This window comes from Acartia tonsa, chromosome 11 (genome assembly GCF_053477335.1).
Source record: "Acartia tonsa isolate MP-2025a chromosome 11, ASM5347733v1, whole genome shotgun sequence".
Lineage (NCBI taxonomy): Eukaryota > Metazoa > Arthropoda > Copepoda > Calanoida > Acartiidae > Acartia > Acartia tonsa.
In genome coordinates, this window is record NC_137270.1 from 4,221,883 (window position 1) to 4,247,800 (window position 25,918).

General features: G+C 33.8%; 2 protein-coding genes across 2 annotated transcripts; both read right to left on the reverse strand.

Moving 5' to 3' along the window:
- Window positions 1-11,838: 11,838 nt before the first annotated feature.
- LOC145331007 (2-iminobutanoate/2-iminopropanoate deaminase-like) lies at window positions 11,839-20,331 on the reverse strand. Its single transcript, XM_080175599.1, has 6 exons — window positions 20,035-20,331; window positions 18,495-18,561; window positions 16,846-16,901; window positions 16,195-16,266; window positions 15,329-15,388; window positions 11,839-13,158 (listed from the first exon to the last, which is right to left on the reverse strand). Exons 1-6 carry the CDS (start codon window positions 20,113-20,115, stop codon window positions 13,084-13,086), a joined length of 411 nt encoding a protein of 136 aa, XP_080031725.1. The 5' UTR covers window positions 20,116-20,331; the 3' UTR covers window positions 11,839-13,083.
- LOC145331006 (rutC family protein YoaB-like) lies at window positions 20,118-24,665 on the reverse strand. Its single transcript, XM_080175598.1, has 5 exons — window positions 24,540-24,665; window positions 24,079-24,169; window positions 23,771-23,877; window positions 22,212-22,272; window positions 20,118-21,143 (listed from the first exon to the last, which is right to left on the reverse strand). Exons 1-5 carry the CDS (start codon window positions 24,632-24,634, stop codon window positions 21,033-21,035), a joined length of 465 nt encoding a protein of 154 aa, XP_080031724.1. The 5' UTR covers window positions 24,635-24,665; the 3' UTR covers window positions 20,118-21,032.
- Window positions 24,666-25,918: the final 1,253 nt, after the last annotated feature.

Here is a 25,918-nt window from a genome sequence, read left to right on the forward strand (position 1 = left end):
ATAGAATGATATTCATAATAGTTATTTATCGCAACGTATTAAAGACAGCTTACTGTGGATATAATATGGAAGAATATAACGTGTAAACCAGATTTGTTAGCCAGAGGAGCCTAAGGCTTAGGCTAACAAAACTGGTATTAAATTTATGATTTTTATTTTGATATTCGTTGAAAGTTTATGTATTACAATTAGTTTTCAGTATGGTTGAGAACTGGTCATAATCCAGCGGATATTAATCGGTTTCGAAGCCAAACTGAGAAGTTTTTTAACATCTTAACTTATGTAGGGGTAGTGTAAAACTTAATTTACTTACTAAAACCAAATTTAAACAAGGATGACAACATCCATAAAAGCGAAGCACTGAAAAGGTAGGACAAACAGACATTAACACTTGATAGTGTCAGAACTGAATAATCAGAATATAAATGTATAAGATTCGAAGCAAAATTCTAAGTAAATTTGTTGAAAAACTGCGTGATACGGGATAAAGTTTATGGACCAGGGGCGTCCAAGCTTTTTATTTTGGGGGGGGTAACATTTTTTTAAGGGGGGGGTAATTTGGTTTTGGGGGGGGTAAAATGGCGCGCGAAGCGCGCCGCAAATTTTTTTTACCCCCCCCAAAATTTTTACCCCGGGGGTAAAATTTGCTTGGGGGGGGTAATTACCCCCCCTGAAATCTGTTGGCAGGGGTAAAATTTGTTTACCCCCCCCAAAATTTACCCCAGGGGTAAAATTTTTGGGGGGGGTAATTTAAATTTTATAAAAAATTTAGTATTAAAAATGCGCGCGAAGCGCGCAAAAATTTTTTTGTTAAAGATTTTCTATTTTGGGGGGAGTATTTACCCCCCCAAAATGGTTTGGGGGGGGGTAAATACCCCCCCCAAAATCGTTGGGGGTGCCTACGGCACCCCCAAGGTAGGGGTAATTTTTTTTTGGGGGGGGTATTGTTCACAAAATTTTGGGGGTGCCTACGGCACCCCCAAAATCGTTTGGGGGTGCCAAATGGCCCATTACCCCCCCCCTTGGACGCCTATGTTATGGACATACTTACATTTTTAGGATTTGATTATAGAGTTGCTTTGCTTTAAATATTGCACTTTGTTGTCCCAAGAATCATTATATCAAAAATCAGATCAAACGGATAATTAGATCACATAAAGATTTGTTGTTAAAAAAGTAAAAAATCAACATATTTAAAATGGACGTACGGACATTCTGGTAATGATTATAGAGTTGCAACGCTTTCTAAATCGTACCTAACTACTACAGGAATCATCATGCAAAGTTTGAAATCGATAGGATAATTCTAACATTCCTAAATTAACGAATAAAAGCTATCTATCTCGGATGGACGTACGGACCTACCCTAATTATAGAAAAGCTTCGCTTTTAAAAAGATAAGTTAGGTTTGATAGGGGTGTTAAAGCTGCAACTATATAAATTATTATATGATTTGAATTGTATATTATCTTTCCTTCATCCTTAATAATAAAAAACACTTGTGTTTTAGGGTGGCGTTTTAAATTTTAAAACTTTTTAAAATTTAGAAATCTATCAAGGGAAATTATTCGGTTCGAAAATTGCCTGATAAAATTGTGCTATTGATTTGAAACTTTTAAACAAAGAAAATATGTTGGTACAGGGTAAAAAGTTAAAATTGTCGCCAACTTTATAACTGAGAAAAAATGCCATTTTGAATTAAAAATAAGTATAAAAGTATCATTTTTAAGCAGCCTTTAGACTACATAACTATTTCAGAATCGGTTTACTTATCTTTATACAAAAAAAAACTTGCGCGAATATGTTTTCTTGTATTCATTCGAATCCGGTGGATAGGAACCGGTTCTCATCCATACGAAAAAACTATGTCTAGCATCGTATTATATCCAGATTTCTACGAATATAAAAATGTACAATCATAAGATTAAAATCAGTTTTTTTAGCCGGTGCCTTCGGCACCATAGGGCTAAAAATAGGGGTATTTCGAAATATAGAGTAGCTCTGAAACTAAACAAATAGTAGATTCTGAATACAAATAGGTTATAAATCCAATAAAAAATAATAGATCGCGGATTTTCAAAAAATTACTTGGAATATTTTTAAAAGAGATGTTATAATTCAAACTTTAATGACACCAAGGGTTGTAGATTAATATCGCCACCGGCCTTCACCATCTAAGAGATTTTAATGAACACATAGAAACACATCGTAAGAAGTAATATTTTTTCTCGTATTCATTCGAATCCGGTGGATAGGAACCGGTTCTCATCCATACGAAAAAACTATGTCTAGCATCGTATTATATCCAGATTTCTACGAATATAAAAATGTACAATCATAAGATTAAAATCAGTTTTTTTAGCCGGTGCCTTCGGCACCATAGGGCTAAAAATAGGGGTATTTCGAAATATAGAGTAGCTCTGAAACTAAACAAATAGTAGATTCTGAATACAAATAGGTTATAAATCCAATAAAAAATAATAGATCGCGGATTTTCAAAAAATTACTTGGAATATTTTTAAAAGAGATGTTATAATTCAAACTTTAATGACACCAAGGGTTGTAGATTAATATCGCCACCGGCCTTCACCATCTAAGAGATTTTAATGAACACATAGAAACACATCGTAAGAAGTAATATTTTTTCTCGTATTCATTCGAATCCGGTGGATAGGAACCGGTTCTCATCCATACGAAAAAACTATGTCTAGCATCATATTATATCCATCTTTCTACGAATATAAAAATGTACAATCATAAGATTAAAACCAGTTTTTTTAGCCGGTGCCTCCGGCACCTCGGGGCTAAAAAAACTAGTTTTAATCTCATAATCGTACATTCTATATCCGCGGAAAGCCGTTTATAATACGATGCGAGAAATAACTATTATAATTTTTACGCCTTCCTAAACAAGTGTGATAAGTTATTAAGTTATTTAGATAAAAATTTTCCACTATTTTTAGTAGAGCAGTTACTATACGAATAAGTTATGAATGATTATGAACTTTGATTTTTTACATTACTTTCGGCAAAAAAAATTTAAAGAGAGTCTGCTGTGTTTCCAGCTTCTAGAGGAGAGAGTTAGGGAGAAGAAAAAAGCCTACTACTCCCCCACTTTTCACAAGTGCCCGTAGAGGCCTCTAGGAGCATAGGCGCTTGTCAAAGCTATAGTAAAACCTAAACACATATAATGCTTAACGCTTTAGTTTTCACACAACCATTAAAAAATCAAAGTCTACCAGCGGCAACGCCTCTAGAATCTAGGGACTCTGTATTAAAAGAAGCAATGTGAATGAGGTAATAGTTATTTCTCGCATCGTATTAAAAACGGCTTTCCACGGCACCTAGGGGCTAAAAAACTGGTTTTAATCTTATGATTGTACATTTTTATATTCGTAGAAAGTTGGATATAATACGATGCTAGACATAGTTTTTTCGTATGGATGAGAACCAGTTCCTATCCACCGGATTCGAATGAATACGAGAAAAAACCTTATAATTACCACTTGAGGCTATTTAAATCTGAAAATTAAATAGCCTCAAACCACCACAGAACCTATGTGAAGCTTACCTGAAATAGAAAACCCAATGGTTTAAAAGTTATTGAGAACTTAAGCTGCAGAAAAAAACCTTACTACTTTATATATTGATCTCGTAGTCCTTTAGAGATAAGATGATGACCGATAAATTGATATACATTCTTAATCATAACACACAAAATTATCCTTTATGTAGATTACAATTAGTGGATGAAACGTTTAGACACTTCAGTGAAAGTCCCTAAAATTGTTAAGCCAACGAATAACGAAATATTATTATAAAACTTTAGGGCCTAGTGTAATAAACAGCCCAATGTTCCCTCCCTGGGTAAATTTTCATTTTCAATATATTTGTACTTTTAAGATGGTATTTATTGAAAAAGGTTTTAGATCAATTGACCTTAGGTATCTTAAATTAACCATTCTGGAAATTAAAATTATTGGTTGAAAAGTTGGGACCCCACTGTTTTGAACCAACATATTGAGATTTGATACAAGTACCTAAAGTTTGTATGCCAACGAATAAGATAACATGTATATAACATTTTCAGTCCAATATCCCCTGCCTCCCTGATAAAACCATAAAAAGAGGGGCCAATTTAACTTTAATATGTTTCATAATATAAAATACGCCACAGTGCGTTCGAAGGTGCTTTGACTTTTGTGTCAGTTATCGCATTTTCATGACAAGAAAAGCAAAGATTATTTATTTAAAATTTTGAACAAGTTTGCTTTTATGAAGTCTCTCAGAAAACCTCTCTAAATATGATTTATTAAGGCTGATTTCCGTGACCTTAGCAAAGCAACTGACAAAAATGGCTATGAATCAACTCCCTTCAGGAGTGGTTTTATGAAGAACTTTATAAAAGCAAACTTGTTCAAAATTTTAAATAAATAATCTTTGCTTTTCTTGTCATGATTATGCGGTTACTCCTAGGGGATGAAAATTGAACTTGAAATTTTCAAATCTAATTTTCTCAAAAACGGCTGCAGTTTAGATTTTATTGAAAAGTGAAATTAAGTTACCTAACCTAGGGAAATGAAATGCAGTATGTCCCAATTTAGGTTCTGACACAAAAGTCAAAGCACCTTCGAACGCACTGTGGCGTATTTTATACCATGAAACATACCAAAGCTATGTTCCAATTTAGGTTCTGACACAAAAGTCAAAGCACCTTCTTACGCACTGTGACGCATTTGTTTATGCCAAATTTCCTTATAATGAACCTGACGTCAATTCTACGCCGTTTAGAAATTTTATAGGACAGAAACAAATATTCTGGAGAATGAAAAAGATTATTTAATTCCAGGGATTTTAACGAATAAGGCAATAGACAGTTGAAATTATTGGTCGAAACGTTAGGACACACAACTTAATGAACCAATTAATTAAAATTAAGTAAAAGTTTTTAGACCAACGAATAAGAGTAAACCAGAAACAGACAACCAATCCTTTGGTGGCAAAAACTTTCAATGTCTTTGTAACGATTAAAGCAGGTTGGGTAATATTTTTAGGTTGGGGGTTTCGATTAAATTGTCTAGTCGAGCATTGGAAACCCAATTATTTTGAAGTTTTAAAGTCATGTTAGGTTAGGTTATAATGGGTACAGGATAGCCCCGAAGGATAAGGGCCCCCTGCAGTGCAGTGGATGGAAATTACATTAAAATCTTTGGTATATTTGAGGTGTATTCTTTAAAAGAATCCACCTCTGAAAGTTTCTAAATTTTCTTAATTCTTAGTTTAATAAATGCTTCTTATTGCTGCTCTAATAATGCAAAATAATTATCAAATTTAAATTTGTAAAGACCTCTTACTTTCCCTGCTATTTGTATTTCGTATTTTTATTTATGAAAGGACAGGAAATTCTCCTATCATTAAATTCTTTTATCTTAATAATGATACTAATAATAGTAGGGAAGTTGGGTGTATTGTAGTAGAATAAAGGGAATTATATCATTTTTACATAAAGCATAAATTACAATGCTTTTTTTTGTCAATTTTGATGGTTTTTTTGTCAAAATGCAACCATTTTTGCAAGAAAATTACACCTGTATGCTTTTATGTCAAAATACTGTCATTTCAAAACAGCAGCAACAAAACTGGTTCTTTTCTTGTTATGCCATAATTTTTACTGAACCAGCATAAATACATTGGGAAGATTTCTTGTCAAAGAATATTAAACTCTATTAAAATTACAGTCATATTTATAGTAACTACCAAAAATACATCCAATAGAGTTCCTTCTCATTAATTTTTTGTTTGCTTTGCCTTCTTTCAATTTAAAAAAAGTAATAGTATATTTAATGAAATAGTTTTTGGGTCATCATCATCGCCGTTTATCTCCTCTTTTCAGAGCATAGGCCCCGCACAATGGTTCTTCATTTTTCTTTGAATTGGGCCTCAGTAGAGGCATTACTGAAAGAAGATAGATTCTTTTCTTTCAGTTCATCCACGAATTCCCTTCTCCAGGTTGTTTTTGGTCTACCTGGTTTCCTCTTTCCCGTGAAGGGGTTCCAAGTCAAGGCTTGATTGGTTCAATCATCATGGCCTTTCCTTAGAGTGTGCCCCAACCATCTCCATTTTCTCTGTTTTATTGTCAGTTTGATGTCTGACATATCACTGCACTCTAGAAGCTCAGCACTTGTAATCTTGTTTGGCCAAAGATCTTGTGGATTCTCCTAAGACATTTGTTGACATATGTCTATAGCTTGGAGACCAGTGCAGTGTTGAGGAACCAAGTTTGGGCCCATACGGCAAAACAGAAGGAACACTTGACTTGAAAGTTTTTGGGTAGTCACATTATTTTAAAGAAGAAGCGCTGGAAAGTGTCATGTGTGACGTCAAAAAAATACGTCTCAAAAGGAGGGATGAGGGGAGAAGTAGGAAAGGAAACCCCTAAAAAAGAGATGGATAGGAGACGTATTTTTATGACGTCACACATGAAACTTTCCAGTGCTTGTGTAAAAATGTTAACAGCTTTAATATATAATAATCAATTAAATATCCCCACTGGTAATAATATTCAATTTCTATCATATTATTAAAACACCTGTAATGATTTTAAATACTTTAATAGGTTAATTTTTCCGCTCTCATTCTTTTTTTTTAAATTGGACGGGAATATTTCTTCTGAAATAAATTATCTATTTTTCCAGTATAGCTTTGAAAACCTATATTAACGGTGGATTAGAACCAGTCCTTAGCCATACTGAAAAATCATGTATAGCATCGAATTACAGACAATTTTCCATGAATATGAAGATAAAAATCTAGAAGCAAACTGGTTTTGATCTTATAATTTTTATTTTAATATTCGCAGAAAGCTGTCTAAAATCCTATTAATAACTATTATGTGATTAATACGGCTAAGCCATAGAAATTTTTATCTAATGTTATATTGTCGACAGTAAAATCTATAATTTTAAAAAAATGAATATTTGTCTAAATCCAAATCTAAATACACACACGAGAATAGCTTTTGTACATGTAATTTCGACCTTTCATAAGCAAATATACTTATCATATCCTTTGAGTTCAACCTTGAATAGGGGTTCCTCCAACGATATGGTATAAGAGAGAAAGCGTGGTTAGTTAATATTTCTTCAAGATACTCGTCAGAGTGATAGAGTTGCTTTTGAAGCTTTTTATAGTGCCTATGAAAAATGACGTTATGCAATACAAATGACCAAAGATATGCCAATACACATACTATATAACCAAATGCAGGCCAGTATGACGTAATTTTTTAGGACTTATAAACGGCTTCTTGCTTTCAAAAGTATACCTTATCCGCTCAATAATAATTATGCAAAGTTTTAAATGGATAGGATGCTTTCAACAAGTCTAAATTTATGATTCTAGCTACGGATTAACATACAAACAATAAATGAAGATAAGGTCCTACGACAAACGCAGGAGTGGACAAACGTCGGAGTGAACACTAAACCCAACCTAACCTATTTTAGATCATCTTATAGGTTTTTTAAATGCCTAACCCCTGCAGGGGGCTTATTTGTTCATTCATATCTTAACCTAACCGAATCTGTATAGAAATACTTAATAAAATTAATATTTTAACACTCCTGCGTTTGTCCTGGAACCGAAGATAAGATTCAAATTTAAATGAATAATGTTCTTATTTATAAATCTATACTGTTATAGAATTTATTTTTTTAAGCGAAGCTACTCTATAATTCGAAATGTCCATCCGCCCGTTACAAACTAAAGGAGGAAAAAGTAATGGAATTCAAGATAGATAATTCTTAACTGTCTATCTATAAAGAAAAGACATAGTTATTTAACCATTTACATTCGGGCCCCTTGCCGCACCTAAATCAGTCGGGGGGGGGGGGGGCGTTCAACCCCCCCCCCCCCCTTATTATCTCAGTCCCCATTAGAGCTAGATGGCTAAAAAAAATTGTGCATGTCCCTTGTTTGGTAATGAATTTCCGACCTTAAGTGAGTCAAAGTCAATTTTCGCTTCCTTCCCCCTTTTATTTAACAACCTTTGTTTTTAGGTCCTTTTTTCTTAAAAATTTCAAGCGGCTGTAATTTTTTTATTTTTGAATCTAGAAGAAATTTTTTAGCTGAAAATGTTTATCTTTATGTAAATTTTATGTAAGAAATATCAAAACATAAATTTCAGCGGCCACAGCTGTACTTGGCAGCTGCCAGCCGCCGCAGTCGGTTGGCGGATCTTTATGAAATTTTAAAACGTTATGTAGACATGTAAGAAAAGCTTAAGTTTAACATTTGAAGTCTCTAAGTAAAAAATTGCGGCCACAGGAGCCTTTTCAAGATTTCTGGAGATTTCAGGATCAGGACCTGCAGGATCATACCTGGAACCTGAAATTGACTTTAACACCAGTATTTCATATGAGGATGTTCTACTAGAGGATATTTTAGTATTTTGGTAGGATAAAATGCTTTGTTTAAGTCCAAAAAATATTTTTGCTCTTTACCTGGATGACCCTGCCAGGTTTGCTGGCATCCTGTGCCCGCCAGGATGGGGATATTTAAAAAATTCCAACTCTCAGTTATGTGTCATACCCATACCTAAAAAGTAAATGGGATAGAAAAACCCGAGAGGGAGGGCCCGAGAGGGTGGGTTAAGTTCTAAGATTATTCGCCAGTTCACTAGGAACAATTTTCTAGGATTAGTGTACTTCAATCCAAAATAATCGAAGTAAGATAAAGTTTTGATTGGTTTCATAGTTTAATGGTTTATTGAAATTTTCGATGATTTGTAATTTTAATGGTTTATGTTTTTGTTTTTGCTCTATTTACGTTTATTTCTTCATTTTTTATGGATTAAAATTGTAGTGACTCCACACAAAGTATCTAATAAAATCTAACCCCACCTGACATAATATAATAAACAAACCAACGAAAAACTACCCAACTTCCTATTATTATCAATTTATCTCAAAATAGGGGGGGGGGGGGTAAGTTCTCACCAATAAATTTTGTGCCAAAGTGCCAAAATTGTTATGAATTGTTAAGCTCTTTTAATACCACTTTTAAAGATTAGATTCTAGGTTGCATTTACATAAATGTACAGTTTTTAATTCTTAAGAATTGCCACGGTTTAAGATTAAATCATTTAACAAAGTGGAGCTAAAAATATTTTTCATTCTACAATGATAAGGTTCAGGTACACATAGATAAGGTTCAGATACACAAAGGTTTAGGTATGCATAGATATTATTCAAGTACAAATATATTAGGTTCAGGTACACATAGATAAGGTTCAGATACACAAAGGTTTTGGTATGCATAGATATTATTCAAGTACAAATAGATTAGGTTCAGGTATGCATAGATTAGGTTCATATACATGCACATGGATATGGTTAAGGAACACATAAAAAAGATTTAGATACACATACATTTAGGTATGCATAGATATGGTTCAGATACACAAAGATTCAGGTTCACACAAATAAGGTTCAGGCAGGTATGCATAGGTAAGATTCAGGTACACAATACACATATATAAGGTTCAGATACATATAAGTTCAGTTAACATATATAAGGTTCAGTTACGCATATAAAAGGTTCAGATACACATGGGTTCAGTTTTATATATATGTATTTATAAGGTTCAGGTACACATAACAAGGTTCAGTTACACATATAAATAAAGTTCAGATAAAATAAGGTTTCATTATACATTTATAAGAATCAATTATGCATAAAAAAGGTTCAGGTACACATAAAAAAGTTTTAGGTACACATAGATAAGTCTCACGTAAACATATATAATGTTCAGATACACAAAGGTAAAGGTACACATAGATAGGTTCAGGTATGCATAGACAAGTTACAAGTACATGTAGATGAGGTTCAAGGACACATTAAGTTATGTGCGCATTAAAATGGTTTAGGTACACAAATATAAAGTTCAGATACATAAAGGTTCAGTTAACCATAGTTATGGTTCAGGTTCACAAGGTTCATATTCATATAGGATAAGTATAAGATAGACATAGATTCAAGAATTCATAAATAGGATTAGGCATACATTTAAAGAACGAGGTACACAAAGGTTCAGGTTCATATAAGATAAGGTTCAGGTACACATAAATTAGATAAGGTTCAGGTACTCAGAGATTAGATAATGTTCAAGTACTCATAGGTAAGTTTTAGCCAGACATAAATATAGACTGACAAACAGACATAGTTATAGACAGGAAAATAAATTTTCGTGATAAGGAACGTTTTGTTTATTAACTTTGAAAATACAACAAAAGCATTTACGTAAATTAACTAGCTCAGCACTAATAAGAGAACCTAATTTTATATAGCTTAGATTTGAAAAATTAATAAATTTGAAAACAAATTATTGCCCAATCTGTGAAACCAGGTAGTGAATTATTTTTAGCTTCTTGGCCATTGAACGGACATACAGAATTATAGAGTATCCATGCTAGTAGCTATGACAACAAGTGTGAACAGAATTATAGAGTATCCATGCTAGTAGCTATGACAACAAGTGTGAACAGAATTATAGAGTATCCATGCTAGTAGCTATGACAACAAGTGTGAACAGAATTATAGAGTATCCATGCTAGTAGCTATGACAACAAGTGTGAACAGAATTATAGAGTATCCATGCTAGTAGCTATGACAACAAGTGTGAACCTTTCCAATACTTTACATGTCATGAAATGCAGAGCTCGGCAGCCGCGCGTCTGCTGCGATTATTTTATATAAGAGGGATTAAGGTTTAGACTTCCACCTAATTTTAAAACGATTGATTTCCCTGTGGCTTACTGGCAGCTGACGCGCGGCTGCAGAGCCCTACCTTGTAATTGATGTGAGTTAATATAAAAAGAAAGCAAAAAAATTAACACAAATTTTTGTCAATAAAAAGATGAGTTACAAACCTTCCCAGGACCTATGAGAAGCTACACTGTAAAGAAGAGTGGTTCAGCTGTACAGACAGACATCCAGTTACTATTATATTTTGGGGGAGGATATCTCCACTATCCTTTCGAAATTGCACCTTGAAAAACATTCTTCAAAAATATTTTGTTCTTATATATTTTACAACAAAGAATTAAACATTACCAAGAGCATAGCTTTTACTTTAATGATTTTATAAAATACAATGAAAGACAAATTGTTATTTTAGATATTAATTAGTAAATTGCATTTTAACTAAGTAATTAAAAACAGTAGCAATGTTTTTATTTCATGTTAAAACAAATAAAATAGTTCATTTCATCATAATTATTAATGTTATATAAATTTAATTTTGATTTAAGAACACCGAACAATCATGTTATCTTGTCTGTTTTCCATTCATGACTTTTTTTGTGCTGAGCTACTTATGGATGTTGTCATTCTTGTTTCATACTGCGTTGGTCCTTGTTAGAACTTAATCAAGAACGTCAAATCTTTTTGTATGGGAAGGTTATGGGGGGTTATCTGATTTCCCAGATTTACCAAATTCCCCCCCTCCCGCCCCCCCCTTGAAATTCTTTTTGAACTCAGGGATCTAAAAATATCAATGGCCGATAAAATGATATCATTATATACAAAATTGCCATTCAAAATTTATTTAAAGTCCCCAAAGCCAACGAATAAAAAAACTTTGAGGACTAGTGTTAAAAACAGCCCAATGTCCCTTCCCTCCCTATAATCAAATATATAAAATTTAAATAATTATTAATTTAGCATTTATTTAACTTCTTTATTTTAAATTTACATAATTAACAAAAATTACAATTTTCTATGACGACTAAGTCAAATTAAGTACTATATTTGATTAAAGAAAAAAAAAACATTATGTAATAGTTTTATATGATTTATTTTTAAAAGCATCACAAGATCATAATATTAAAAGATCTTTCTAATAGTTATATATCGCATTGTATTATAGACAGCTTTCCGCGGATAGTAAAATTATAAATTATACGATTGATTTTAATTATGTCAGCCCCAAGTGGCCGAAGGCCCGAACTAATAAAACTGGTATTAATATTATCATTCTCATTTTATCATTCGTGGAAAATCGTCTGTAATATGATGCGATACATGATTTTTCAGTATGACTTAGAACCAGTTCTGATTCAGCGGATGTTAATCGGTTTGCAAGCCATACATAATGGAATAATACTTTATTTAACTTATTAAGAAATAAACATTATGTAAACATTTTATTTTACTTATCTTTTTAATAACTATAAAATGCTAATTAAAAAAAACATTACAAATTTAATCAAAACATTGAGAGATTTTTCTAAATTGAGTTCTTCAAAATCTTTTAGTTACATATTTTCAAAATAGGCGACAACTTTGAATTATTACTTGTAGCGGCAAATTGTGAAATAAAAAAAACGTCAAAATCGATATGGCGGTTTCACTTAGAGTGCTTAGACTATCACAGAACACCCCCTCCCAATTTATCCCCTTAGTTTGAAATAGATTAGGTTAGGTTAAATTGAGTACTGGTTATCCCCGAAGGAAATTCCCCGGATCTACTGCAGTTCACGGTAAAATATTGCTGGTAACGAATATTGCTAAAAATCTATGAATTTTAAAGGCTGCTACCTGCCAAACGGCTGAACGTACAGATCATACCCGCACATCATTTTAAGCGGTATAAGAAGGCCTACAAATAATCTGGAATAGCCAAGATCAAATTATGCACAGGGAAAGCTTCACTGAAGAAAAAACGCGTAAACTATGCCTTTTTCGCGCATTTCTCTGCACTGCGAGATAATTAAACATTATTGATTTATGGCTATTTCAGATTATTTGTAGGCCTTCTTATGCCGCTAGTGCACGGGCATGATCTTTACGTTCAGCCGTTTGGCAGCAAGCAGCCTTTTAAATTCATAGATTTTTAGCAATATTCGTTACCAGCAATATTTTTCCGTGAACTGCAGTAGATCCAATTCCCCTCAGGAACACCCCATTATTTCAAAGATACGGAAAGGGGGAAGTTTTCAGTGCTCGATATGCACTTTGAGGGAAAGCACCATTACCACATTCAGATGTTTAAAAACGAGATATGATAATACTTTTGTTGGTTGATTATTTGTCGGATATTTCTCCCACTACGGCTACAGCTTCAATTTCGACCAGTGCTCCTCGAGGCAGGGCTGCAGCCTGTCAAATATAGAGGTTAGGATTAGGTAGCCACCTGCAGGGTTAGGTCAGATGCTGACATTTTAAATAAGCATCTGTCTGTCTGTAGCTCTTTCTGTCTGTAGAATTGTCTATCAGTAAAAATATATATCTGTAGAACTGTCTGTCTGCTTGTAAATCTATCTATCTTTAGATCTATCTGTCTGTAGATCTATATGTCTGTAGATCTATCTGTATGTAGCACTGTCTGTCTGTAGATCTATCTTTATGTAGATATATCTGTATGTAGATCTATCTGTCTGTATCACTGTCTGTATGGAGATCTATCTGTGTGTAGCACTGTCTGTCTGTAGACCTATCTGTATGTAGATATATCTGTCTGTAGATCTATCTGTCTTTAGATCTATCTGTCTGTAGATCTATCTGTCTGTAGCACTGTCTGTCTGTAGATCTATCTGTCTGTATCACTGTCTGTATGGAGATCTATCTGTCTGTAGCACTGTCTGTCTGTAGATATATCTGTATGTAGCACTGTCTGTCTGTAGATCTATCTGAATGTAGATCTATCTCTATGTATCACTGTCTGTATGGAGATCTATTTGTCTGTAGATCTATCTGTATGTAGATCTATCTGTTTGTAGCACTGTCTGTCTGTAGATATATCTGTATGTAGATCTATCCGTCTGTATCACTGCCTGTATGAAGATCTATCTGTCTGTAGCACTGTCCGTCTGTATCACTGTCAGTCTGTAGATCAATCTGTATATAGATCTATCTGTCTGTAGATCTATCTGTCTGTAGATCTATCTGTCTGTAGATCTATCTATCTTTAGATCTATATGTCTGTAGATCTATCTGTCTGTAGATCTATCTGTCTGTAGATCTATCTGTCTGTAGATCTATCTGTCTGTAGAACTATCTGTAAGTAGATCTACCTGTCTGTAGATCTAACTTTCTGTAGATTTATCTGTCTGTAGATCTATCTGTCTGTAGATCTATCTGTCTGTAGATCTATCTGTCCGTAGATCTATCTATCTTTAGATCTATCTGTCTGTAGATCTATCTGTCTATAGATCTATCTGTCTGTAGATCTATCTGTCTGTAGATCTATCTGTCTGTAGCACTGTCTGTCTGTAGATCTATCTGTATGTAGCACTGTCTGTCTGTCTGTATGGAGATATATTTGTCTGTAGTTCTGTCTGTATGTAGATCTATCTGTCATTAGACCTATCTGTCTGTAGATCTATCTGTCTGTAGCACTGTCTGTCTGTAAATCTATCTGTATGTAGATCTATCTGTCTGTCTGTATGGAGATATATTTGTCTGTTGTTCTTTCTGTATGTAGATCTATCTGTCTTTAGATCTATCTGTCTGTAGATCTATCTGTCTGTAGATCTATCTGTCTGTAGCACTGTCTGTCTGTAGATCTATCTGTATGTAGATCTATCTGTCTGTATCACTGTCTGTATTGAGATTTATCTGTCTGTAGCACTGTCTGTCTGTAGATCTATCTGTATATAGATATATCTGTCTGTAGATCTATCTGTCTGAAGCACTGTCAGTCTGTAGATCTATCTGTCTGTATCACTGTCTGTATGGAGATCTATCTGTCTGTATATCTATCTGTATGTAGATCTATCTGTCTGTAGCACTGTCTGTCTGTAGATCTATCTATCTGTAGCACTGTCTGTCTGTAGATCTATCTGTATGTAGATCTATCCGTCTGTATCACTGTCTGTATGGAGATCTATCTGTCTGTAGCACTGTCTGTCTGTAGCACTGTCTGTCTGTAGATCAATCTGTATATAGATCTATCTGTCTGTAGATCTATCTGTCTGTAGATCTATCTGTCTGTAGATCTATCTGTCTGTAGATCTATCTGTATGTAGATCTATCTGTCTGTAGATCTATCTGTATGTAGATCTATCTGTCTGTAGATCTATCTGTATGTAGATCTACCTGTCTGTAGATCTATCTTTCTGTATATCTATCTGTCTGTAGATCTATCTGTCTGTAGATATATCTGTCTGTAGATCTATCTGTCTGTAGATCAATCTGTCTGTAGATCTATCTGTCTGTAGATCTATCTCTATGTAGATCTATCTGTTTGTAGATCTGTCTATCTGTCTGTAAACTCTTTTTAGATTTGTATGTCTGTCTGTCTGCCTGTCTGTAATGCTCACACAAATACCTGGTATGCTGCTCTTGCAGGGTAGTTGGTCTTGAAGAACTCTTTGTACACCTCATTTACCTAAAACAATCAAATATGTACACTGGCCTGCCATTGATATTTTAGTCTATGCATTGGTCATTTAGTTTGTGTATTGGCTTATCTTTGGTCATTAGTATTATATGACGTAATTTTTAATATTCGATACTCATGTAATTTATGATTTCGATCCTGTTTCCAGGAAGACTTTTTGTTTTGTTAGCTAATAAAACTAGAATTTTTCAATACAAAATACACTTTTTTTATAACTTAAAAGTTCTGAAACATGGAACCTTCAGACTTTTCAGATTTGTCCGAAATATTTAATACAATCATAAATAAACATTGTTCTAGTTCAGAAATCTAAGAAATAAGACAATGGCCGATAAATTGATGTACATTATAAATGCACAAAATTATCCCTTCTGTAGATTACAAATATTGGTTGAAACGTTTTGACACTCAACTGATTGAACCAACGAATCAAAATTCAATAAAAGCCCCAAAGTTGTTAAGCTAAGAAATAAGAAAACGTTATAAAACTTTGGGGGCTAGTGAAATAATGTTCCTTTCCTCCTTGCTTCTAGTAAGAAGTTAAATTTTAGCTGGCTTTCTGACACATTCGTTCTTGTTAATGTTTATAGATTGACAGGGGAACATTTTTCGCCAACTGCTAATATTAACCTCATTTATGGCCAGTTTGTTCATCCAGTAGAAGGGGAGGGGAATGAGGTAAAGTGGATGAAAGGGGGTATCATAATTTTAGCAATCTGCAAGCATTACTTTATCAGAGTACATAAAATCTGGTACAACATCCAAGTGTTAATATATCGATTTTAATATTTTACCTTAGCAAAATCATTAATATCATTGAGCAAAACAGTTGTTTTCACCACGTTGTTGAACGTACAGTTGGCAGCCTAAATATCAAGGAATAATTATTGAGTTGCTTCGCCTTTTTTACACCATGCAGTGGCCTGCACAGGTTTTGGAAAAAATTGACACCCCTTTGGCCCCACTTAAACCAAAACCGAGGGGGGTGTGAAGGGGTGTAATTCAGACAACAAGAGGGGTGTGATTTTATTGTCATGGGGTGTTAACACCCCACTAGGTGTACATCACATACATAATCAACATACTTTAATTTTTTTTAACCCCCTTAACTTAAAGGGTGAGACATTTTTGCCTTAATTTTGACGTTTGTATGAGGTAATAAGTGTCTGTGCCTCTAAAGGCCTCTAGGGGTACTTAAGGAAGTCGACACCCAACCCACCACCACACATTTAAATTTCAGTTTTAAAAAGAAAAAGTAAAATCAATCATTTTTTCAAGGGGTGAATGAACCTTCCCAGGAACTATGAAAAGCTACATTGTAAAGATGAACCATATCCGGATAAGTGGTTATCGACATCCTACTTTAAAGACAGGCACACAAACACACATATAGATTATTAGACATCTAGTTACATTTATATAAGTTAATTGTTAAAGTATTGTACCTGCAAGATATGGCCCATATTTTCCAGGGCTTGCTTCGCTTCAGCCTCTACACCACCTGATTTTAACATTATTTATTTATTACATCGTATTATAGACAGCTTTCCGCGGATATTGAATTGAGTGGTATTTGTAGTTTCACCATGTTAAAATTGTCCTATTGATTGGAAACCTTTTAAGATTTCTGTAACAATTAGGTCACAGTGCGTATGAAGGTGCTTTGACTTTAGTGTCAGAACCTAAATTGGGACATAGTGCATTTCATTACCCTAGGTTAGGTAACTTCATTTCACTTTTCAATAAAATCTAAAATGCAGCCGTTTTTGAGAAAATTAGATTTGAAAATTTTAAATTCAATTTTCATCCACTAGGAGTTACCGCATAATTATGACAAGAAAAGCAAAGATTATTTATTTAAAATTTTGAACAACTTTGCTTTTATGAAGTCTGCCATGAAACCTCTCTGTATATGATTTATTTAAAGCTGAATTTCCGTGACCTTAGCAAAGCAACTGATAAAAATGGCCATGAATCAACTCACTTCAGGAGTGGTTTTATGAAGAACTTTATAAAAGCAAACTTGTTCAAAATTCAAAATAAATAATCAGTGCTTTTCTTGTCATTGTTATGCAATAACTCCTAGTGGGTGAAACTTAAACTTGAAATTTTCAAATCTAATTTTCTCAAAAACGGCTGCATGTTAGATTTTATTAAAAGTGAAAGGAAGTTACCTAACCTAGGGTAATGAAATGCACTATGTCCCAATTTAGGTTCTGACACTAAAGTCAAAGCACCTTCAAACACAGTGTGAGGTATATTGTCCAGGTCGTGTCTACTATCATCCTGCATTAACAAAAGGTCAATAGCCAAAATCCTATTAATTTTTTTAGGTTAGCCCAGGGTTTCCCTAGGCTTACATTAATACATATATATAGTACTTAAACCGCGACCGTGGCTCAACACGTAGCGCATCCGCTCGTCGTCGGGAAGGTGATAGGTTCGAATCTCGGTCAAACACCGCGTCATAACTAAAGATGTTAAAAATGGTTCCTACTGCTACTATGTCAGATGCGCGACATAAATAGTTAGAGTGGGGGGAATGCCTTGGCCCAAATCAGGCGCAACTCGTTACCATGCACAGTTGGGACTTCTCAGACAAAGGTCGTGCATCACAGAGAGTTGGTTGTCTGTTAGATGTTACTTAACCTAATATCCTTGGGTGTTTGGACAGAGAAGGGTGCGTAACAGTCATCCTTAGTTCTCCTGGATTGCTGGACCAGGACCTGGACAGTACATCAAGTCGATAAGGTCCTTGACTGCAATCCCGCCCGTACGAGGTAATATAGTACTTTAGAAATCAAGGGATCTAAAGGGATAAGACAATGGCCTATAATTTGATGTACATCTCCAATAGTAACAAACGGTTTCTTATTCGTTGGCTGAACATATTTAGGGAATTGTTAATTGATTGATTCAATAAGTTGAGTGTCAAAATGTTTCAACCACTCATTGTTTATCATCATTGAGGATGTATATAAGTCTATCGGCCATTATCTTATCCTGGATATCCGTTAGTTCAAAGACATTCAGGGGTTTTTAACCCCCCACTAAACAAATTTTGGGATGAATATTTTTGATTTGAATCATTTACCTTGAACAATTTGCATAGTTTCTGGGATAAATCCTATCTGCCCAGATACATATAATGTGTTGTCCACCTATACAAATATAATATAAATAATTTGCATAGTTTCTGGGATAAATCCTATCTGTCCAGATACATATAATGTGTTGTCCACCTATATAAATGTAACCTACCTAACTGTCCCTCCTGCCCTCATGTCCGTGAAGCCAAAGTTGTCTACAGCTCAGCAAATAATTTTAAGGTACCTATTTCTACACCAGTCAGCTGCTCTACAAAAAATCTCGTTTATGTTATAACATGTGATAGGAGAGAATGCAAATACACACAGTATGTAGGAGAAACGGGGAAACAGCTTAAAGAAAGATTCAAACAACATTTAGATTGTGTAAGATCTCAAAATGAAAACTTGAATAAAACTGCAGTTGGGGAACATTTTAATCTTCCTGGACACAGTGTTGCCAACATGAAAGTATCTGTTATAGAAAATTGCAGGCAGGAGTCAGCCATGTACAGAAAATGTCGAGAATCCTTCTTCATCAATAAATTTGAAACAAAGCACCTGGGGCTGAACAGAAAAATTTAAAATTATTGTTATTGTTATATATTTTTGTTAATGAAAGTAAATTTTGCTAATACACGTTGTTTTTTCTTGTAACATAATTTATACCTATTTGACTTGCAAATTGCAATATTTTTTTAAAAAATGCTAATCCAACCAAAATTTTGAATATTTTCTTCCTTGTTGTTGTATAAATTCTTACCACTGTTGAAAAGTTTGACCGCCAATTTTCATCTGCTAACCCTCCCCCCCCCCCTTCCATTACAATAAATAATTCAGTTGTACATAAACTTTCAAACAATTAGGTACACCATATTTCAAAGTAAAAAGATTTGGATTTTATTTTGTATTTAAAAATTCTTTTTTTCAAAGTACTTAATATTTTTAACTTGTTTTTTTGTTAAACTTATATTAATTTTAACTAGTATGAAGCTTGTTATTTTCTTAAGAATTTTTGCAAATATGGTTATTATTTTATAGAATTGAGAAGGCTTGAATAAAGCGAAATATATTTTCTACAAAGAAGTGTGTTCTTCCATGTGTAGTTAGCTCTAGCCGCGCGTTTTTTGAGATATATAAATAAAATAATAGTTATTTATCGCATTGTATTACAGACAGCTTTCCGCCGATATTTAAAAGAAATATTATAAGATTTAAACCAGTTTAAACTGTGTAACACTAGAGACGTTAAAAATAGTACCTATTTCTGCTATGTACAGCACGTGACATTAATAGTGGGATTAGGGGAAATGCCTTGACCCAAAAACAGGTGCAAGCTTATCATCAAACACTTTCAGGACTTCCAGGCAAAGGCAGTGTAATCAAAGCGTAGAAATCGATGGAAAACCCTGTCCCAACGGGGGAATACCTGCATGATCTGGTTGTAAGGACCAATAACAATGGTCCCCAGTCTCTCAAAACCTGCTAAATCCTTCACAAACACTCTAATTGCCATTGCCCCATCCCTGATACTTATACAATGATTACCTGAACTGCCTGGTTGTAAGGTCCAATGGCTGCCGGAGCCTTCTTCGTGGAAATAATCACTCTTCCTAACCTCTTAGACATCGTTTTTCTGAAAATGGGATGAAAATTGTTATTTCTTTGAATGAAGCTTTTCTACAATTGTATGGTTTATAAATCACTTAGTCGGTATCTTTGCAGCAGTAGCACATCATAGGCCCTTTGCAATCTTTAATACTAAAAGAATTGTCTGTTTGTTATAAAACTTGTTTGGACTTAACAAAGCCCCTTCTTAAATCACTTATTTTTTTTTTTATTTTTCTTTTCTGTTCTCGAAGCCAAAATGTCATTACAGCTAACTGCATTGGTTGGTTTAGATGCTGTGAGTATTGGTGCAAAAAATATGACGTAACAAAAAAAATTAGCCAGTGAGAGTCCACTACCATTGCCGCCATTGGTCAATAACGGCCTCTCATTGGCTAATTTTTTTTTGTTACGTCATATTTTTGCACCAATACTCACAGCATCGTTGGTTTATTTTTCAGATTTTCACTTTTATGGATATTTTAATCCTTGTTTTATGAACATTTATGAACATGAAAAGTTAACAAGGTTAAACTTATATTTGGCAAACTATGTTCTGGGCGCCAGGTTAGGCAAGGTTATATAGGTACTTGGCAGCCCTGCTAGCATATCCCCTTAAAGGGTTAGGGTCCCCTGCAGGGGTTAGGCATAGGAAACTTTTTATAGTGCCTACAAAAAATGAGAAATGAGGTCATACTGGCCTACCATTGGTCATTTAAAGTGTAATCTGGCCTGCAATGGTAATCTAGTCTGTGTATCGACCTATCATTGGTCATTTCTATCTTATGACTATTTTATATAAACAGCTTCTAGGTAAGGTTGGAAAAAATAAAACACCCCCCCCCCCCCGCCTTATTTCAATTCATTTTAAACATAATGTGAGGGGGTTGTCGGTGCTCAACCGGCTTCTTTGTGTGATTGCACCTGGTGTACAAATATTAAATGGCCGCCGTACACTGAATCTCGACAAGAATCTCAGGGTACGCCATGTCAGCCTGGACACAGCGGCGCACACTCTTGTTGGCGGGGTCCACCCAGGCATTCCATACCTGCACAAATAACACGAATTGATATTTTGAGGAATTTTTGCTTACAAGGACGTCCAAGCTTTTTTATTTTGGGAGGTAAAAATTTAAAAATTAACAATTTTTGGGGGGTAATCACCCTTTTACCATCCCCCTTAAACGTCCCTGCTTGTCAAATTCATATGGGGGGAGGGACTTTATATCATATAGTCAATGACGTCCATGCTTTTTTATTTGAGGGTGGTGGTAATCACCCCTTTACCCCTACCCTTAGACGTCCCTTCTTGCATACCCGGGTAAAATGTTTCTCCCTGCTGGCTAATATAATGATACCCCACATCTCCCTAATTATGACTTTAACCCATCCCCTATCCTGACAATAGAGGAACGTAGAAGCAATCTGAGGACTATATTAGCAACCTAAATTAACGTCAAATATGTCCCTTAGCGCAATTTCCACGTATTCTATATCCATTATAAAAAGCATGTAGTGAATTTTTATATTTTAGTACAATTTAACTTAAGTATTTGATCATTTATTTAGTAGCGCATTTAAAAGTGCCAATATCTTAAGAATCTAAATGTAAAAAATAATTTCTGCATCTTTATCCGTTAAGTCGATCTATTGCGCATCCATAAAAAATACAGTCTCTTCAGATTCTGTCTTTACCTTATTCATTGCCTGGAAATCCTGGGATCAAAATGGATAAGACAATGACCAATAAATTGCTGTACATCCCCAAAATAACAGTACACAAAATTACCTCTTATGTAGATAAAAATAAGTGGCTAATACGTTTGGACGCTCAACTTAATCAAGAGTCAAAAAGTCCCGAAAGTTCACTGAATAAGAACACATTATTAAAAATGTTTGGGGACTAGTGCAGGAATAAGGTATAACCAACAAGCGATATAAATCTAAAATAATATTTGGGGGGCAAATGGAGAGGTCGTCAATTTTACGATGTGTTGCCCCCCAACGACAGCTGAAAAACACGTATAGGTTTTGTGATTTTTTTTCCGAATAAATTTCGTTATTGGTAGAAACTGGGACTAGTGTAGTAAACAGTCCAATGTCCCCTCCCCCCTTACCTTATTCATTGCATGGAAATCCCTATTGATATCCTTGATCCAAATCCTTCCCTCCAACAGCCTGAAACAAAAAAAGTTACACTAAAAAAAATCATGTATCGTATCTTATCATAGAATAATCTTATCTTAAAATTAAAATCGGCCACTTAATGCCAAAAAAACAGAATTCTTTAATTTTTCACTATATTATCCTTATTCACTTAATTATTATTAGTGTCTCGTCATAGGTATACATACACAGAGATGAGGTTTTAAAAAATGCCGATTTTTTTCGACATTTTTTAGACATTGATTGATTGAACGAAGACGATGAGATTTCAACACAGAGTATACAGCTTAAGAATTCAAAATTTTTATTTTAGCCATTTGTATAATGTCTAATACAACTTAAATCCATTTTCGCTGCATATTTATTAATGCATCGTTTTATATCTGTTTTAGACATTATACAAATGGCTAAAATAATAATTTAAAATTTTGAATTCTTAAGTTGTATACACTGTTAAAAACCTTATTTGATCTTGAAGATCAATGCCCTGTACGATTTTAACAGAGTATACAACTTAAGAATTCAAAATTTTAAATTATTATTTTTGCCATTTGTATAATGTCTAACACAGCTCTAAAAAGATGCATAAATTAATATGCAGCAAAAATGAATTGAAGATAATTTGTTTTTCTTCTATGAAATCCGTACCAACAACAGCAAAATAATTAAATAAATAGTTGTATACTTTGTCTAGTCAATCAATCAATCAAAAAACTTGACATTCATCTTTCAAAAACCCATCTCAGGCACTCAAAAATATAGTTTAAACTTTAAATCATGTAAATTTTTACATATTCCACCCAAAGAGTGGGCTTTTAACCACCTAACTTTTTTTGGTAAAAATACTTTTTAAAAAATTGGATTTAATTATCTATGTCTAAATATATCTTAATAGATGTATATCGCATCGTACAAGAGGCCGCAGGTCAGGGCTGACAAAACTAATATTCATTTTATGATTATTTTATTATTCGTAGAAAATTGTCTGTAATCCATACATGATTTTCCAATATAGCTGAAAACCGGTTCTAATTATCGGATATTAATTCTGGAATAGTTATTTCTCGCATCGTATTATAAACGGCTTTCCGCGGATATAAAATGTACAAAAACGGTGCTAAAAAAAACTAGTTTTAATCTTATGATTGTACATTTTTATATTCGTAGAAAGCTGGATATAATACGATGCTAACCATAGTGTTTCGTATGGATAAGAACCGGTTCCTATCCACCGGATTCGAATGAATACGAAAATAGTTATTTCTCGCATCGTATTATAAACGGCTTTCCGCGGATATAGAATGTACAATTATAAGATTAAAACTAGTTTTTTTAGCCCCGTGGTGCCGAAGGCACCGGCTAAAAAAACTGGTTTTAATCTTATGATTGTACATTGTTATATTCGTAGAAAGCTGGATATAATACGATGCTAGACATAGTTTTTTCGTATGGATGAGAACCGGTTCCTATCCGTCGGATTCGAATGAATACGAGAAATATATTTACACACTTGGATTTGTTGGTTCCAGCTTCTGCCAGGAGTTCATCTATTTTAGCCAGGGTTTGCTCTGTTTGTTCTACTATATCACACTCGCTCCACCGGGTTTTTTCTCCAACCTATAAAAGAATAATTATTGAAACTGATATATGTTCTATATATAAAAACTAGCAGCCGCTGCCCTGGAGGCCTCTAGGGTTTACCTTTTAAATGTTATGGAGGTCATGATCTCTGTGACTGTGCATACTTGTCCTGTAAGATACACAATCCCATCATGAATAACAATATGAGACTATGGAGGTCCTGATCTGTGTGCATACCTGTCCTGTAAGATACACAATCCCATCATGAATAACAATATGAGACCAACGGGGATCCTGATCAGTGCGCAATCGTTTAATCCCAGATTTTCTAAATAAATTAAAAACTTACAACGAAGGACGTCAAAGCTTTTTATTTTAATTTCTCAATAGGTGGAATAATTCAAATTAAGGTGGGAGGGAGCAAAAAATCGCGCAAAGCATGGCTAAAATAATTTTATACTTCCAAAAATTGTATACAATCTAATGATAATAAACATACCTTATTGTAGATTAACATTATTTAATGAAAAGTTTTGACACTGCTAAATTGTAATAGTTATTTCAAATGAATACGAGAAAATCAATTAAAGCACCTTAAATTTTTAATCTACCGATTGAAAGACTTTCAGTGCCATTAAATTCTAAATTCACTGTGTTATGTCCCCTCCTTCCGTACTAAAACTTCAAACAACTCTTACCTAAATAGCCGTCCATAGATTCCATAAAGCCCTAGGGTGGTTACCCCACCCAATATTCCAAGCAGGTAGCTTGTCAGTCCGTCTTTAAGAGACATTTTATTCTAGAATTAAATTATTCGTTAAGATAAAAGCTGTAAGCCAAAGAAATCAGGTATCTAAAGGGATAAGAAAATGGCCGATGAATTGATGTACATCCTGAATGATGATACACAAAATTCGCCCTTCTATGTTTAAAACATTTAGAAACTTAACTAAATGAAACAATCAATCAAAAATCAATCAAAGTCCTCAAAGTGTTAAGGCCAACGAATACGAAACGCTATCATTATACTTTAGGGACTGGTATAATAAACAGCCCACTGCCCCCTCCCTCTCAAAGAATTCATTAGTAAATTGCAATTTTCATTTAAATTTTTTAACTTTTAGAGCATATCAATATTGGGAGGAAGACAGGTGTGTAGATTAATTTACAAGTCATTAGTATTCTCCTAATTAACCTTTAAATTAAAATTCGTTTAGGTTAGATTAAGTAAGATTGATGGAGCCCCAAAAAGCAAGATCTCATACCATCTTTTCTGTTAATACCGGTCTAACAAGTTAGAAGGTAGTTCTCTTAAGTTAGAAATGCTTAATTCTTTAAATTACAATTCCCAACTTTTGAATGATTTTTGAGTTTGTCTTCGAAACAGATTAATATCCGCTGGATTAAAACCGGTTATCAGCAATAATGAAAAATTATGTATAGCATCATATTTTCCAATATTCCACGAATAATTAGATAAAAATCATAGAATTAATACCAGTTTTTTTTAATATCCTCGGAGAACTGTCTATAATAACAATGCCATAAATAACAAAAAGATTTGTTAAACGAACATATATACGTAGTTATCCTAACTTTTTCAAGTTTCATACGAAAAGTTGTAATATTTATAATTGTACAGTTAAAAGTTTTAAAATTCATTAGAGTATACTTCCTTTATTATATCAAAATATATTGTTAATATAAATATTAAATTTAACTAGGATGTCACTGTCCAAAAATATAAAAATTTATCTGTATACTTTCATTGTTGGAATATGTTTATTAAATAATACATTAACCCTAACAGTCGGGCCCCTTGCCGCACCTTTATCTCAGTTCCTATTAGAGCTATCGGGCTAAATTTTTTTTGTGCAGGTCTCCTGTTTGATAATGAATTTCCGGCCTTTAGTAACTCCAAGTAAATTTTCGCTTCCTTCACCCTTTTATTTAACAACCTTTGTTACTTAAGAATTTCAAACAGCTGTAATTTTCTTATTTTTGAAGCTAGAAGAAAATTCTTTTGCAGAAAATGTTTATATTTATGTAAATTTTATATTGGAAATATCAAAATATA

Excerpts from the sequence above, each read along its gene's own strand:
- LOC145331007 (XM_080175599.1), bottom strand. The coding sequence starts at position 20,115 with ATGTCTAAGAGGTTAGGAAGAGTGATTATTTCCACGAAGAAGGCTCCG. Across the intron at positions 16,902-18,494 it reads AACTATGCAAATTGTTCAAG|GTGGTGTAGAGGCTGAAGCG; the intron begins GTAAATGATTCA and ends TGTTAAAATCAG. Across the intron at positions 15,389-16,194 it reads ATATTAATGATTTTGCTAAG|GTAAATGAGGTGTACAAAGA; the intron begins GTAAAATATTAA and ends TGATTGTTTTAG.
- LOC145331006 (XM_080175598.1), bottom strand. The coding sequence starts at position 24,634 with ATGTCTCTTAAAGACGGACTGACAAGCTACCTGCTTGGAATATTGGGT. Across the intron at positions 23,878-24,078 it reads TTGTGTATCTTACAGGACAG|GTTGGAGAAAAAACCCGGTG; the intron begins GTATGCACACAG and ends ATTCTTTTATAG. Across the intron at positions 22,273-23,770 it reads GCTGGAACCAACAAATCCAA|GCTGTTGGAGGGAAGGATTT; the intron begins GTGTGTAAATAT and ends TTTTTGTTTCAG.